At 51.2% G+C, this 15,816-nt stretch overlaps 1 protein-coding gene across 1 annotated transcript; it reads left to right on the forward strand.

The window, feature by feature from the left end:
* Window positions 1-4,824: 4,824 nt before the first annotated feature.
* On the forward strand, window positions 4,825-15,309 carry LOC137671215 (protein-arginine deiminase type-1-like). Its single transcript, XM_068414635.1, has 16 exons — window positions 4,825-4,916; window positions 6,774-6,948; window positions 7,424-7,493; window positions 8,825-8,886; window positions 9,618-9,735; window positions 9,854-9,979; window positions 10,596-10,771; window positions 10,847-10,950; window positions 11,278-11,401; window positions 12,006-12,113; window positions 12,199-12,350; window positions 13,625-13,769; window positions 14,132-14,225; window positions 14,321-14,400; window positions 14,847-14,972; window positions 15,076-15,309. Exons 1-16 carry the CDS (start codon window positions 4,825-4,827, stop codon window positions 15,307-15,309), a joined length of 1,986 nt encoding a protein of 661 aa, XP_068270736.1.
* Window positions 15,310-15,816: the final 507 nt, after the last annotated feature.

The raw sequence follows: 15,816 nt of genomic DNA on the forward strand, positions 1-15,816 counted from the left end.
TGTCGGTAAGGAAAACACATGCTATTTAAATCCTCCTTAAATACCCAACCCCAAATCCTTCCCACCTTACAGAAAGACCCCAAGGTCACCACATCACTTGTGATGTTTAAAATCAGCTGGAGTGTTTCTAGCTGGTCATGGGTTTGTTTTATACATCTATATATAAATGTATTTATATCCCCTATGGTCCAGCTGCCGTGATGATGCTACCATGGGTAAAAGCTCCCGACACTTGCCAGGCAGAAGGAAACCTGTGGACCCTGAGGAGCAAGTGTTCCCTGCTAGCAAATAGAGGATTGAAACTGTGGTGGCTCTGGGGACTTTTGGGTGGTCCTGGGGTTTTTTGGGTGGCTCCGGCCGCCCAAGGCGCTGGCAGAGCCCATTTCCCTGCTACTGCACTGGTCCCTGTCTTTGAGGCATCAGTGTGGAAGAAGGATGAGGTCTTTTCAAGCTTTCTGGGGTTTTTGGAAACTAGGTTTGGTCTTTGTAAGATATGTGTGGGTCTTTCAAAGCTTCTTGGAGTCTTTGTAAACCTTCTGGGGTCTCTCAAAGCTTCTCGGAGTCTTTGCAAGCCTTCTGGGTTCTTTGCAAGTTTCATGGAGGCTTTGCAAACCTTGAGGGTTCTTTACAAGCCACGCAAGTTCTTTGTCAGCTTTCTGAGGTCTTTGCAAGCCTGAGGGGTATTTGCAGAGCCATCGCAGTAATGTTTGCAGCAGGGAAAATATTAAATCCTTCTTGGGGAGGCTTTCACAAAGCACCCACCCTTTGCAACGTCTCCATTTGGGGAGGAGGGAGAGGGGCAATCGCACCCAGGAGGTGTCCAAGACATCCTTCCCTGCACCAGGTGCTGGGGAGAAGCACAAGGACCTACGTGTCCTATCGCATGAGGGGCGGCTGACACCTGCCTGACTCCCCTCACCAGTTGCTAAATAAGCTGGTTTATCCTGCAAGAATGGGATTTTTCAGGGCACGAGTGTGCTATTTGTGATGCAGGCTTTGTTCTGTGCTATCAGGTGGGAGATCACACGTGGTAAACCATCACAGGACGTATATAGATATCTATGTACACACACACACATGTAGATGTCTGGAGGCTCGTGGTTTTGTGGCTATAGTCAATCTGGTCAGAGGAGTTCTCTGTTTTTTTTTAAAATCAGATCTGCCAGATTAGAAGCTGCTCTGCATAAACTTCCCCGCCGCCGATGGATCTCTGCCTGCCCTAATTTTGAGGACCTGGGAACAGATCCCAGCGCTAGAGCTTGCAAACAACCCCAGCGAGCTGATTCCTCAGGGTTTTCACGTGCTCATCACCCAGCATCTCCCCGAGGAGGACCAAGCCGGTGAGCGCAAGGGGATTTTAAGGTCTGTGGGTGCTCGGTGAGGGGTTTTGGGGTGGCTTTGCGGCTCCCTTCCTGCAGGCACGTGCCTTATTGCAAAGAGTAGGAGGGAATCTTTTCCCCCACAGAGTCCTTTCGAGCTGACCTTTCGTGTTTAGGAGGTGCAAACAGGTGCCTGTCCCAATGGAGCCATGAGGCGCTGCCCGTTCCTGCCCATTCCTGCCCGCGCTGCCTTTATTTTGGAAGAGGCAGGCAGCTTCGAGGAGGCGAAACCAACCTACTGGTGAGGATGAAGGAGCTTGGGCGAAGATGAGCCCACCCGTGGCTTCATTGCTCTCCCTGGGGGAGGCATCCAGCACGCCCCAGCGAAGGAGATATTTATAGGGCAGCAAAATTAATGCAAAGCTGGGGGAGAGCGTGGGCAGGGCGAGTGCAGGGGTACGTGCGTGGCTCCAGCCTCGGGGGAAAAAAGCAGTTTTATGGGGTTCTTTGCTCTGGGATTGCCAGGTATGAAGTCTCCCAGCAGGCAGATGCCTTTATTTTGGGGAGAAGAAAGGATGGAAGGGGATTTTTGGTGCTTTCTTGCCTGGGAGAAGGCGGTTGCAAAGCCAGCTCTGACAAGTCTTGGCCACGGGTGTTTTAGCAGGATGGGGACCAGCCTCCCTTGGGTTTTACTGGCTTTAAAAGCATTTTTTTACTGGTCCAAACCAGCCTCCTGCCCTTCTTCCCTGGCTTCCAAGCGGGATGGGGATGGCAGGTCCTCGGGAGAGGACTTGGAACCTGCCTGGGGTGCTCCTGCCCTGCTGTTACAGCTATGCGCCTAAAGAAAATAAACCCTCATGCAAACCCAAGCGGGACTTGATAACTGGTTTGATGCCTTGCCCTGTTGCAAGTAATTAGGCTGACATGGCTCTTAAAAGTTCCTGTCTGCAATTACACATGCAGACTAATAAATAAGGTGTAATTATCGGCTTAGGGAGATTATCAAACTTTCCTTGATGGAGTGGTGGTGCAGGATGGGTAAGAAGAAACGCCCCGAGGGGGTCTGGGCTATAAGTGGGGTTCCTGGGGGAGCACTGGGGGTAGGGTCTTGCTCCATAATGGCTAGAAACACGCTGAAATTGGGGAAAAAGATGAAGTAAGGCCCAAAAACCAAGGCTGACCAAGCTCACTCAATCTGATGGAGAGGCAGGTTCCCATCCGTCGTGTACCCAGGGATCTTAATAGCAACTTCTCAGGACAAGGTGTTATTAGGAAGAAACACTCAGCTCTGAATGGGCCAGATGAGTTAAAATTGTCATTCTCCCTGTGCATGGGCATGTCAGTGCTAATAGCAGGTGGAGGAGGAAGAAGAGGTGAGTGTAGGTACCACCCAATGAAGACGAGGTGTTTTGGGCTTGAGCGAGCATCCGCAGTGACCGTGGTGCTTCAGAATGTGCCGTGACTAAACTTAACCGAACAAACCCAAACCCAAAATGAAGATGAGGTTTCGGCACTGTGTCTCCATCCTTTCTGGATGAGTGTGATCCTGAATGGGTTTGGAGAAGCATATGGCTCTCAAACCCTCTCCTGAAGCCTTCATGCTTGCTGGGAGCCCAAAACCACCATCCTCCACCTCCCTCCAGATTACAGACCATACCAGCCTGACCCCGTGGGGATTAAGGTGTGTTCCCTGTCCAGCACAGGGCTCAAACCAGCTGAGCAGGATACGATCCTAAAATCACAGCAGGCAGCAAGCTCAGCACCGTGCCCAGTCCAAACCAGTGCAACCAGCAGCCACGAGTGGGGAAATCCAACTTGCAGCTCGCTTCGGTAGAGATGCTGCCATGGCCAAACTCTTCCTCGGAGGATGCAGCGAGCTCCTCGCCCACCGTGCTGGCTCTGTTTTGCCGCAGCTTGAAGGGTTTTAGGGGTGCGTGAAGGCTTGTGATCCCCCAGGAGGGCTCAAGAACCAACAAAATTCACTAGTCTGTGAAGATCAGGAGTTTGACTCATGCTGGGTTTTGGGAAATGGGGTTTTATCTAAAATCTCAAGAGCCTGGAAATGCTGCTAGCGTTCCCCACTCGAGCATCCTGGCCGCCCCGGAAGGCTCCCACGATCTTATTAAAGCCGTGCTCACGTACGAGACACAGTGCTGTTGTTTTTTTTTTTTCTGCTGCAATTAAAGTCGGAAGGAGCCCTTTAATGTAGACTGGCTGGGAGATGTTTAAAGTAGCTGGTTTGATCTCGCAGGGGAAGGCGCGTGCAGGTCTCTGCTCCTCCGGCTGGGGACGTGCGGCTCGGTGCGGTGGTGGGGATGGGTCCTTCTAGCTCCATCAAGCTTGCTTTGACCTTTTTGGCTTGCAAGGGGTCCCACCACTCACAAAACCAGGTTTCTCCTGGCTCCAGCCCTCTCTTGCCCATTGCATTGCTAATGCCCCATGGGAATGGGGACAACATCGCCCTGTCCCCCTTGCTATGAGGATGAACCTTGCGGCAACGGGGCCTTTGGTGCACTCTCCATCCCCACGCTGTCTTTTTTCCTCTGTCTTAGCTGCTGCCTCCATCCCTGAGTGTGGTGGAAACCTCCTTCCCAGCTTCAGCAAGATTAATCTCACCCGGTTTCCCTCTTCACAGGCAGGCGAAGCTTCCTGGGATGGCCCAGGAAGAGATGGCTATCTCTGGTAGACGACATCTTCCAGTGATGGAGATGTTTGCCGTGGGAGCTTTGCTGCACGCCTCAAAAGCCTCCCAGTTCCCCCAAAACTCAAGGTCCAAGCAAAACACTGAGAACTTTTAATTTCCACTGAAAGCCTCTTGTTGTTTTGTTGTTGTTTGTTTTTTTTCCCCTTCCCTGCCTGCCAAATAACCAGTTTTCCCTGCGCTCGTTTCTACCTGTCGCGCTCCTCGGGAGTTGTTATGATGGGAAGGACCGACCTGAACAAACATTTCCTTTTGCTGGGCTTTATTCAGGCATTGCCCTAATGGGGTAGCCGAGGCCATGAGTCACCTGCAGAGAGGCTAGATGGAAAATTTGGGTTGTTTTAAAGAAAATGCTTTATTTTAATGATACCATGTATTGTAATAACCCTAAACAACCACGTTGTGCAACAGGAGGAATTGAAATGTTTAATGCATTAAGCTTTGGAGTCCTTATATGGAGCTACAAGGGAATAAAAAAGTGAGATTAAGCCCCGAAAGAGATCACTGCCGAGCATCCCGGGGCAGGGCTGGGTGTCAGCCACCCACCCCGTCCTGCCTCACGGCCCCGTGTCCCCTCCCCAGAGCCGCCCGTCCCCCCCGGGGCTGCCTTATCGCCTCCATCTCCCCGAGCGGGGCGGCAGCTTGCTGGGTGGTGGAGGTGGAGACGGCAGGGTCCCCTGGCTAAACCCCGTCATCGAGGGAAGGAGGAGTTAAATTCCTCTGCCTTTTAATCCAGTCGTGCTGGTTTACCTACAAAGCAAGGCAGGAGCTTCCTTCGCATGCGGCCGCCGTCCCTGGCACATCATGCCCCAACGTTACGTCGTGCAGATGTCCACCAGGCACGCCAGCTACGGCGTCTGCGTGTTGGGTACCGAGGTCTTCCTTGATACGCATCGGTAAGGCTTGGGATTGGGGTATCCCCATTGTTTTCCATAGGGATGATGGGTTTTAGGGGAGCCCAATGGCGTGTTTGCTCTTCATTTGGAGGAGAAATGGGTGCTAGGGGGAAAATCAGAGCTTGTTTTGAGTCAGCGTCATGAGTTCATCCAAGGATTTGGCAAGCTTTTTTGGTACATGGAGGACACGTCCTGCTGGGTCTGTTTTAGGGGACGATGTCCCACGGGGAGCTGTGCCCAAAGGAGGGACGTCTGCTCTGGCAGACGTGAGGCGTCGAAGCGTAGTCGAGCCATGACGATTTGCAGGCAAAGCCCATGCACACCCCGGCTGAGCGGGATCTATTTCTGGCTGTGAAAACATTAGGCAAGAGCAATTCAAGACGAGCAACTTGGCCAGAGCTAAAATGGAGTAAAGAATAAAATGTGTGGCTCAGGCAGAAAAAATCCACCAGCGGGATTTGTACGGGTGATTTCACAAAAAGAGATTTTTCTGGCATTAAATATGAGGGTTGCTTTATTGGCCAGATACGAGGCTGTATTTACCCTGCTGTTACATTGTCATTATTTAATAAATCATATTTATAATGATAGAGATTACAGGACAAGCCAGTCGGCATCACATCCGGGGCAATTATTGGGGTTGTGTGTTGGAGCTGGGCCAGGATGTGCTGTAGTCCCCCTGAAAGGCTTCAGATTGAGCTAAAAAAGTATTATTTTTCCCCTCAGCCAGATGGGAATATATAAACCTTATTACTTGTAACTTTTTTTTCTGGATTTGGACTCCAAGCAAGCTTGGTCCCATTTAAACATGGGGCCCAAGTCCCACAATGGGCTGATTTGGCTCCTCAGTAGCAAAATCTGAGTTTTGGTCCAAAAAAGCAGATGGTGGATGTTCTTTCAAGTAAAAAAAAAAGGGATCATTTTGTTCCTGGAGAGTACCAGCCAGGGGGAACTTGGTGATGATGCGTCAAGCTTTGACTGTGGTTTGGTTTTGGGGCAGAAAATGGAGCACAGTGGGAATCTGGTGGCAATGCTGGGGTGTGAGGGCTGGAAAACCAGGGCAAATAGACCCAAACTCACGGTGTGCAACAGCGTGCAGGTGGATTTACGACGTTGCGCGATGTTAAATACAAGGGGTGACGAGGGAGATGACTCTTTAATCTCCCCTTACAAGCCACTGCAGGCACCAAGGATGCCGTGCCAAGAGTGACACCGGGAATAAATCTCTTCTGTGCTTTTTTTGTTCTTGCTGTTAACATTTACCACCCTGTCCCTCTTCGTGTGTGGCTGGGGAGGCTGGCTCCCGACGGCAGACAGGTCGGAGCACTCGTGCTCCTGGGATGGAGGTGCTGGGGCTGTAATGAGCAGGTAGGCAGCACTTCAAAGGCGAGGGATGTCATGCAGGTGGGGTGCAGGTTTTCCATGCTCGGATTCAGGTTCTGCTCCAGTTTGGGCATCTCTCGGGTTAGGGTATTGTCCTGCAATAACCATCTTCCCAGATGGTTTACATCAAAAATTATCCTGGCTCTTTGTCGGGGTTTTATCCTGGGATGCTGAAATTTTGGGGGTTTTCTTGCTGTTGTGGTGGGAGGTTGGATGCCCAAACTTCAGCGATTCACAATCTAGGCTTAACCATGGATGAACGTGCTGAAGCTCCAGTAGGAGCGATCTGCTTGCTCAACACCACCACAGAGATAATACATATAAAATTCAGACGACGCATTTCGTCACCTGAAGATGGTTTCTGAGTCCTTTCCACCCAGTTAAGGCTGGATTTTAATTCCACGTTTGTGTATTTGGCTCCACAGAGAACAGGAGGGACAACTTGGTCTGTAACCCAACGCTTCTGTGTTTCAGATCTACCCCCAAAGGTGCCACGTCATTTGAGGTCCATGCCACCTCTGCAGTTACAGTCCACATCATCCACAGCCCCGTGACAAAACCCATGATTAACTCCAGATGGCCCCTGGATCCTGATATAGAGATTGTAGTGACCATTGATGTCACCAGCAAGACCATCAATGACAATAAGGTTAGTTGGTTTTTATGCACCAAAACTGGAAAAATAACTCAAATTTTCTAGGAAAGAAGGAAGGATTAAGGGCAGGCTGAAGCACTTCTAGGTAGTGCTGACATCAGGCTCATTTCCATGGAGAAAACTCAAACTTAAAAGAATTGTGTAATTATCGTGTACGAAAAATGAAACTAAGAAGGAGAAGGAGATCACGTTTTGTGCCCTAAAGATGAGATGGCAGTGATTGCAAAAGCTGGTGACAGAAACTACGTGGCAGGCAGCAAAAATACTCCAGCGTTGGCTTTTTGATGCCTGTTTTTGTGCTGAGGCAGTCAGAAATGGTTTGGCTGAACTATGATTAATGGGAATGTCTTGGGATGAACCCTCTAAGACCTAGTTGTATAGAATTGGTTGGTCAATCCAATGAGTAGGAAGACTTAATCAGCATGATGGGACACGGGACTTGGGTCACAATCTAGTGCTGTCTTTGCAGGTTAAGATTTCATACTACGGATGGGAAGACAATGAGATTTCGGTGGCTTGGTTGTATCTTACCTGCGTAGGTAGGTATTACAACAACGCTTGTCCAAACCCGGCCAACCCTTTCTGATGCCAAGATCTAGTTGGGTTCATGGGATGGGAGTTAAGTGGGGGACGCGGGCCTCATCCCATCTGTGATGTGCAATGAAGGTTTGGGTGTTGACTGATGCTGACAAGCAAGAGGGAAATAATTAAAATGTTATTATGCTCCCTTATATGGTGCAAAAAAGACACAGGCTGGGCCGTGTCCCCACCCAACGCAAACACCAAGCATCCTCCTCTGCTTGCCAAGACCATTGCGTTGGCAGAAGAGGATCCAAAGGAGACCATCTCACCCAACTTTTGCCGATGTCCCCCTCCTCGACCTCTGTTGCAGCTAGTGGAGAGGAATAGGCACCAAAGTGTAGTTGTCTGACCTATTTTAGAAGTTTAGGATGAGATGAATCATTCCCTTGAAATGCCTATTTTCCTCTGCTGACTACAAAGGGAGTCTAGACTACCAGTCTGGATGCAGAGCCTTCCACTTGGATGGATTAATTACCCTAAATTTGGGATTTTCTAAAGCGTTCACATGACAGTCAGACCTGTGTCCTTAAGTCATGCATATGCGTCCTAAAATTGCACTTGAAGTGCCTGATGGTTTCCCACGTCCCATGACTGATGGGCTCTCCTGGAACTATCTGGGGCCGCCGCTGTCCACAGGGCTTTCACGTTACAAATACTCTTTGCTTGCTTACATATGGGGCTTCATTTCCAGCTTCTCCGCGTCCTCCTCTCTGTGTCAAGGAGAAGGGCAATCTCTGCTTCAGTGCCTGTGTTTTCCACGCACCTTATATCCCATTCAGAGGAGTGTCTGTATTAAGATAGGCTTAGTACAGATTTAAGTAGGGTTTAGAAGATGTTGCTAGTAAACCTCTGCTTTATTGCAGCAGAGGCAGAGATTTGGGCCAAGAAGAGCTCTGTAAGGGAAAGTCTTTCTCAAACGTTGCATCAAGCCTAGTAATTATTTAGTGTCCACTCACCCATGGTGAAAACACTTTCATGTCTCCACCGTGTTTTGGCTTCATGAAAAATGCTACAGTCAATATGAAATTGATGAGAACACAAAATATGCCACGAAGTGGATATGTCCCTGCTGGGGGAACCGAGATGAGAGAAGACAGCTGGAGACCAAAGAGGGAAAGCCGTGAAAAAGTCATCGGGTTGCCTTTTCCATTGACGTGTTGTTGGAGGTGTTGGGTCTAGAGCAGCTTTGGGGTGGGTGTTGGGTGACTCATGCTGAGGACAAGCCCACAATGCCACCGAGAACTCGTTCCCCTGCCAGGTGGCATCCTTTTCTCTCTTGATGTTTCAGATATATCCCTGGACGTGGACTTGAACCGTAATGGCAGAGTGAAGAGCAAAGGGAAGGACAAGGTAATGAGAAGCTTTGCTGTAGGCAACGTATGGAAGGTCAATGCCGGGTGCAGCCGTTTGTAGTCTCTTCCTTGAAAATCTCCAGGAGGGAGAGGGACTTGGGTGGTGTCACTGGTCTCTGAATTAGAGAAAATAACATGGCAATTTCTCAGCCTACTAATTGAGGAGGAAAAGACTTCATTTTCCTATTTAGTGCCAAAATTTCCTGCCTCTCCAGTCCAGCCCCAAGGATCATATAGGAGAAAATACTCCGCTTTCTTTTCTTTATTTATTTTTTTTTCTCCTTTTTGGACTTGAAAGATGCCACTAAATGAGTCAGCTGAAAGTTTTGCAAACAGTAAGAGATTTACCCCTTTGGCAACAAAGCTGCATATGCACAAGCACTTGCACTCGGGTAATTAGCTGCAGCCTGATCAGCAGCGCAAATTGTACATTGAGACGAGATGCATTTCTAGAAACAGCGTAGTGTTGTCCAGATGAGGCCTGGCAGGTACTTTCTGGCTTGTTAGAAGATAAGATCTATTTGAAATAGTCTTTGCTGGTCCTGCTAGAAGCTAAGCTTAGAAAATTTAGTGGCCTGAAAGCATCACTGCTGTCTCCCCATCAGCCTTGACTGCGTTTTGTGGGTTGTCCTCCAAGCGTGGCCGTGCTGGTGGGATTTTCCCTGATCTGGGAGGAGTCTGGGATGGGGGAAATCTTGCTCCCATCCCCTTTGGGTGCTTCTCCTCCAGGCCAAGTGGACGTGGGGTCCGGATGGGCAAGGTGCTGTGCTGCTGGTCAACTGCGACCGGGACAGCCCCGGCGCGGGGGGGACAGACAGCGGTCAAGCAGACATACGGACCACTGCAGGTAAGGTGTCATCTGCAGCGTTAGGGGACCCAAAAGATCTCACCAGGGTGTTTCCCATTTGCAACACCTCCATCCCCTCTCTCCGTGTCCCCTCTCTCTGTCTTTTTCTCCCTTGTAGACCTTCAGGACATGTCCGTCATGCTGCTGAGGACTCAAGGTCCTAGTGCTATCTTCACTGACTACCAGGTGGTCCTGCATGTCCGCGAGTCAGATGCGGATAAAGTGCGGGTTTTCCACGCTATCCGTGAGTATTCCTTCCTTCCTTCTTTGTGTGACCCCCAGGTGGGCCAATCCTGATTTTTTTGTCCACCGTGGCTAAGGGCTGGACACTTCCAGTTGCTGGAAATGCTCATTTATCGCCAAAGCTCCTCTGCTGTTGTAGAAGATGGGTTATATGGGAAAAATCCAAGGAAAAAGGATTTAAAAAGGCTTTTCTCAGGAGGGTTGCTGAAATTTTGACATTCCCACGGGGTGGGTAACCCCCGCGTGGCTTCTGGCACCTTTTTGGTGTGGGCAATGACCCAGCCGCCAAAGCAGCCCATCTTGTCAGGCAGCGCGTTTTGCCTTTGAACACCCTGGCAGCTGGATCCCCAGCAGCTCCCTGCCAAAAATCAGGTCAGGGAACCCAAGTATATCATTAGATGCTTAACTTGAGCCACGCACCTTGAAAGGATTGGACCCGAGGGTATAGAGTCCTCTTTGTATGAGGAAGATCAAGTGTGTTCCCCAGAGAAGAGGAGGCACGCCCGCTCCTCTGCAAACCACGCTGGCATCAGCTACCTCCTCGCTGGTGCCTCCTTCCAGCCTGGTGGACAGGTTGGTCACCCTGTCTTGGGTTGGGTATTTCGGTGTTTCTCCAGGGAGTGACTCACAGACCCACTACAAACCCGTGTTGGGGCCAGACAAGCTCTCCTACCTGCTGGACCATGTTGGTAGTGGAGAAAACACCTTCTACGTTGAAGGGTTGGCTTTCCCTGATGCGGGCTTCTCCGGGTTGATTTCCTTCAGTGCCAGCTTGCTGGAGGTCCCCCATCAGGTATGTGAGATTTGCCCCATCCTCTGTAAAGTCCCCCCAACAGTGGGGTTTTCAACTGCTGCTCCCCATTCGCAGAATTCGCCAGGCACCCCGATTTTCACGGATACAGTGGTTTTCCGCGTGGCACCCTGGATAATGATGCCCAACACCCAGCCACCTTTGGAGGTTTTTGTCTGCAGGTAGGAGGGACGTCACCCCATTGCTCTCCTGCCTTGGGAGACTCTCCAAGGAGGAGTTTTTGACCCTTCTTTGCCATATGGCAGCTATAGGGTGAGCCAGGCTTTGTGCATGCTATACTGGAGGCAGTGTTTGGGTAGGGAGCCCGCTGGCACTGCTGCACTCATTGCAACCCCAAGGAGAAAGGCTGGAGGACCCTCTCCAGGGTCTAAGGTCATGCAGGACTATTACCCAGCACAATTAAGGATGAGGAATGGGCTGCGCGGTTGGGGTTGGAGGGGCTTCTCGTGATCCCTCCTTGCAGCCTTCACTCCTTCCTCTCCCTCCAGCATCCAGCGGAGCGCAGACTCTAACGAAGTCTTTCTGGAAGGGATCCAGGCCCTGCTGAAGAAAGCCAACTGCAAGCTGACCATCTGCTCGGAGGTGGAAACCCGCAGTGACCGCTGGATCCAGGTCATCAATCAATGCTTGTAATATGCGGCTCTTCTGGTCCCTTACAGGCTCTTGGGGCACTTAGGGTGTCACCCATGTTGCTGGCACCCCTGGGAGGGATCAGCTGCATTGCTCAGGGAGCACCTAGATGCTAAGAGGTGAACCAGGAAACCATGAGCTAAAGCACAGGGAAATGCTGCTGGTGGTGGCGACCAGCACAGACAGGAATGTTGTCCAGGGGCCCAGTGGTGGCATCGCAAGAGGGATCCCATTGCAAGAGGGACCCTGTTGTAAGAGAGACCCCGTGGCACATTGCAAGAGGGTCTCCACTGCAAGAGGGACCACATGGGGCATTGCAAGAGGGTCTTCACTGCAAGAGACCCCATTGCAAGAGGGATCCCATTGCAAAAGGGACCCTACAGGACATTGCAAGAGGGGCCTCATTGCAAGAGGGTCTCCACTGCTCACCTCCCAGGAGAGCAAGGCAGCTGCCTCCCTTGGGGTTAAGGGCAACAGCCGGGCTTTGCCCATTTCCCTCTCCACCATCACCCCATGCCTCGCGGAGATGGCTATCACCCTGCCACGAGCCTTCCTTCTCCTCCTCTTCCTCCTCTTCCCACAACAGGATGAGCTGGAGTTTGGCTACGTGGAAGCACCACACAAGACCTTCCCCGTTGTCTTCGACTCACCCAGGAACAGAGGCTTGAAAGATTTCGCTTTTAAAAAGATCCTGGTGCGTCGTTGAGTGGCCGACCCCCCTTTCTGCCCCCAAAATCCCCCACACGGGAGGTCCCTGTCACTGCCACCCTCTTCCCCAGGGCCCCGATTTCGGCTACGTGACCCGTGAGCCCCCTGGGACGACTGTCTCCAGCCTTGACTCCTTCGGCAACCTGGACGTCAGCCCACCGGTGACGGTGCGAGGGAAGGAGTATCCGCTGGGCCGGATCCTGATTGGCAGCCCCCTGCCTTGGTGAGATGTGGGGGGGCTCGAGCCCCCCTCCAGGATGTAGGGAAGCACTGAAAATCCTTGCATGAGAAAGAGTTGCACCCTTTGGAGCAGAAATTTGGGGTTGGTTCACATCAAAATGGGGAATTTGGGGCCAATTCCCATCAAATCTTAGATTTAACGTGCAAACAGCATCATTATTCCTCCATCCCTTATAAAATCGTGCCACCACTCCCATTTTTACCCCCTCCTGAACCTCTGGTGCTTCTGCTCTGATCCTACAGCACTGTAAGCATCGGGGCTTATTTTTTTTCCTCCCCCCACTATTAAAAGGAAAAGCAGGAGCATCCAGGAAAGGGTCAAATCCTGAATAACTCGAAATTGTTTTGCTCTGGGCAGGCAGTGCTAGGCAGCCCCGCGGGAACAACAGCGCCCTGCAAAATCCTCCACAAAGGAGGTTGTTTTCCTGGAAAAAAATAACAACGGGGCCGAATCCAGCTGGGGTTTGATCTGGGATAACAAACGGGATGCTCCGCTCCCAGCCCCGCTGCAAGCCGGGGGGCTCGCTTCAGCCACGGCGGCGGGTGAACGGCATTTTCCCAGCCTCGCTGGGACTGTAATTATCCCTTATTACCAGCAGTTTAATTAATGTTTTCCCAGCCTGCCTGCTGTCTGTCTAAGAAAACTTCACCCCCGTGCAAAGCGCTGTGTAAGGAGCCATTTAAGATTCACGGGGATGGGGCAAATTAAATCCAAAGATGCCCAAGCAGAAGGGGGGATGTAATGCACAGGTGCCTATAGATACATCTGGCCTAGATATATATAAAAAATATATAATCTAGATACATTAATGTATAATATAGGTATATATATTATATAGGTATATATACCTATATATAAAAATATATTTTATCTATATAAAATAGGTATATATTAGATATAATATAGATAAATGAATATATAATATAGATATACTAATATATATTTTATGATATATATTTTTATATATTTTATATATACATTTTGTATATTTTTCTATATTTTATATATTAATAAACTATATTAATACCTAATTTAGATATATTAATATATAATACATTTGAATGTATTTATATATATAATATAGATATAAATTGCTCAGACTATTTCCAGCCTCCTCCCAGTGTTTCCCATTAAAATGGGACGTGCAGATGCGTCTTTTCTCCCCTTGGTGTGATGTTTGGGGGAAGGATGGGGGCAAATCTTGCGTGAGGGGTGCGATGGCTGCCTGCTTTTCTCCTCCTGCCTCTTCTCCCCAGGGCCTCCGGCCGACGGATGTCGAAGGTGGTCAGGGATTTTCTTTACGCCCAGAAAGTGCAGGCGCCGGTGGAGGTTTACTCGGAGTGGCTGACCGTGGGCCACGTGGATGAATTCCTCACCTTCGTCCCCGCTTTCGATAGGAAGGTACCAGTCCCTGGAGCTGTCCCTGTGGGAGCTGGGTGATGGATCTTCTTTTGGGGTGGCTTCCTAGAAAACGGTGGGTCCCTGGGTGGCATCCCGTGCCCCCTGTGCTGATGGCATCCCGTGCCCCCTGCGATGGTGGCATCCCGTGCCTCCTGCGATGGTGGCATCCCGTGCCTCCTGCGATGGTGGCATCCCGTGCCTCCTGCGATGGTGGCATCCCGTGCCTCCTGCGATGGTGGCATCCCGTGCACCCTGCAACACCTGGGGCTGGGTTTGGAGACAGCGTGGTGTCTCTCAGCAGGACGATGGGATAAAATATCCCACCAAGAGCAAAGCACGAACCCCTGGGCTCTCTCCCGCAGGGTTTCCGACTCCTCTTGGCCAGCCCCAACGCCTGCTACAAGCTCTTCAAGGAGAAGCAGAGGGAGGGCCATGGTGAAGCCACGCAGTTCGTCGGTAAGGGAGTGGGCGAGGGTATCCCTGCGGCATGGTGGGGACCACCGGCACTCCTTACTGGTGTCCCTTACCACTCTGCTCCCATCCCCACACAGGGCAGAAGGGTGTCGAGAGGAGAAGCATTGACGAGATCCTGGCGGATGAGTCGCTGAGAAGTGACAACAAGCATGTGCAGGTGGGTCTTTGCACCCATGGATTTGGGTGGATTCACTCTCCTCACTTGCACATCGCTGCCGGGTGATTTCTGGGTGCAGAGGAGCATTTTTGGAGATCCTGGGGAAGGGCAAGAAACCGTGGTTTGAGTTGTACCACGCAGTGTGAAAGCAGGTGGGTAAGAAGAGCAGCCATGAAGGAGCCAGGCACCCTTGGGTGCTGTGTCACCCCAACACATCACCCCGCTGGGAGATGCCCTGAGTGACTGCAGAGGTGTCAAAGCTGAAGGAAAGAGGTTGCTCAGAGGGGATGGGATGGGATGCAGCAGGGTGGGTGAGGATCTGGGCAGGATGCAGTAGAGCAGATGAGGGTCTGGACAGGATGCAACGGGACACACAGGGTCCATGCATGGGATTTAGGGGGCTGGGATAGTCTGGGGTCACAATTCCAGGTCCCCCCTCTCTGCAGCGCTGCATCGATTGGAACCGTGACCTCCTGAAGCAGGAGCTGGGCCTGAGCGAGCAGGACATCATCGACATCCCCCAGCTCTTCATCCTGCAGGGCTCCCGTGCAGATGCCCTCTTCCCGGACATGGTGAGACCCCCAGCACCTCCTCCAACCCCTCTTTTTCCATCCACACCTGATACAAACACACCTTTGGGGTGGAAAACACTGATTTTTTTTGGTCCGGTTGCAGGTGAACATGCTGGTGCTGGGCAAGCACCTGGGCATCCCCAAGCCCTTTGGACCACTGGTGGGTGGGCGGTGCTGCCTGGAGGAGCGGGTGCGGGAGCTGCTGGAGCCCCTGGGCCTCACCTGCACCTTCATCGACGATTACTTCTCCTACCACGTCCTCTGCGGGGACGTCCACTGTGGCACCAACGTCCGGCGTAAACCCTTTGCCTTCAAATGGTGGCACATGGTGCCTTGAAGCATCCGGGGACGGGCTCAGGTCCTGCAACTGGAGGATGAAGGTGCATTTGGTGCATCAGAAGATGCATCAAAATCAAGGGTTTTGCCAATAAAGCTGCATTAACACTGAGGGCGCAGCTCTTCCCCATCTCCCGTCCTTTCTTCCTTGGCTGTTGGGTTGAAAAGGTTGTTTGAAACCTTTTTTTTCCTTAAGCCATACGGGTTTGTTATGGGAATGGTGGTTTTATGGGATGGGGACCACCGCAGTGGGTGGAAGGTAGCCACAGAGCCTTGGGCAGAGCCCTGTCCTCGTGCCCTTCACACCTTCCTCAACCAGAACATTTCCTTTTCCCTTCGCAGCCGCCCCGGCTGCTCTTTCTCTCCCTCTTTTCATCGCAAACGAAGCGCGGCATTTCCCTGTACCGACCTGGCACCCCTGCCCTCATCCAGCAGGAACCGAAACTGGTGCCCTGCCCTGGGCACTGCAACCCTGGGTGCTAATTTGAGGCTAAACCCACTTTTTTTG

This window comes from Nyctibius grandis, chromosome 17 (assembly GCF_013368605.1).
Source record: "Nyctibius grandis isolate bNycGra1 chromosome 17, bNycGra1.pri, whole genome shotgun sequence".
Lineage (NCBI taxonomy): Eukaryota > Metazoa > Chordata > Aves > Nyctibiiformes > Nyctibiidae > Nyctibius > Nyctibius grandis.

Bases quoted from the DNA above. Each gene is read 5' to 3' on its own strand.
- LOC137671215 (XM_068414635.1), top strand. From the start codon at position 4,825: ATGCCCCAACGTTACGTCGTGCAGATGTCCACCAGGCACGCCAGCTAC. The intron at 10,951-11,277 runs GTAGGAGGGACG...CTCTCCCTCCAG, and splicing joins TTGGAGGTTTTTGTCTGCAG to CATCCAGCGGAGCGCAGACT. The intron at 12,114-12,198 runs GTGCGTCGTTGA...CCTCTTCCCCAG, and splicing joins TCGCTTTTAAAAAGATCCTG to GGCCCCGATTTCGGCTACGT.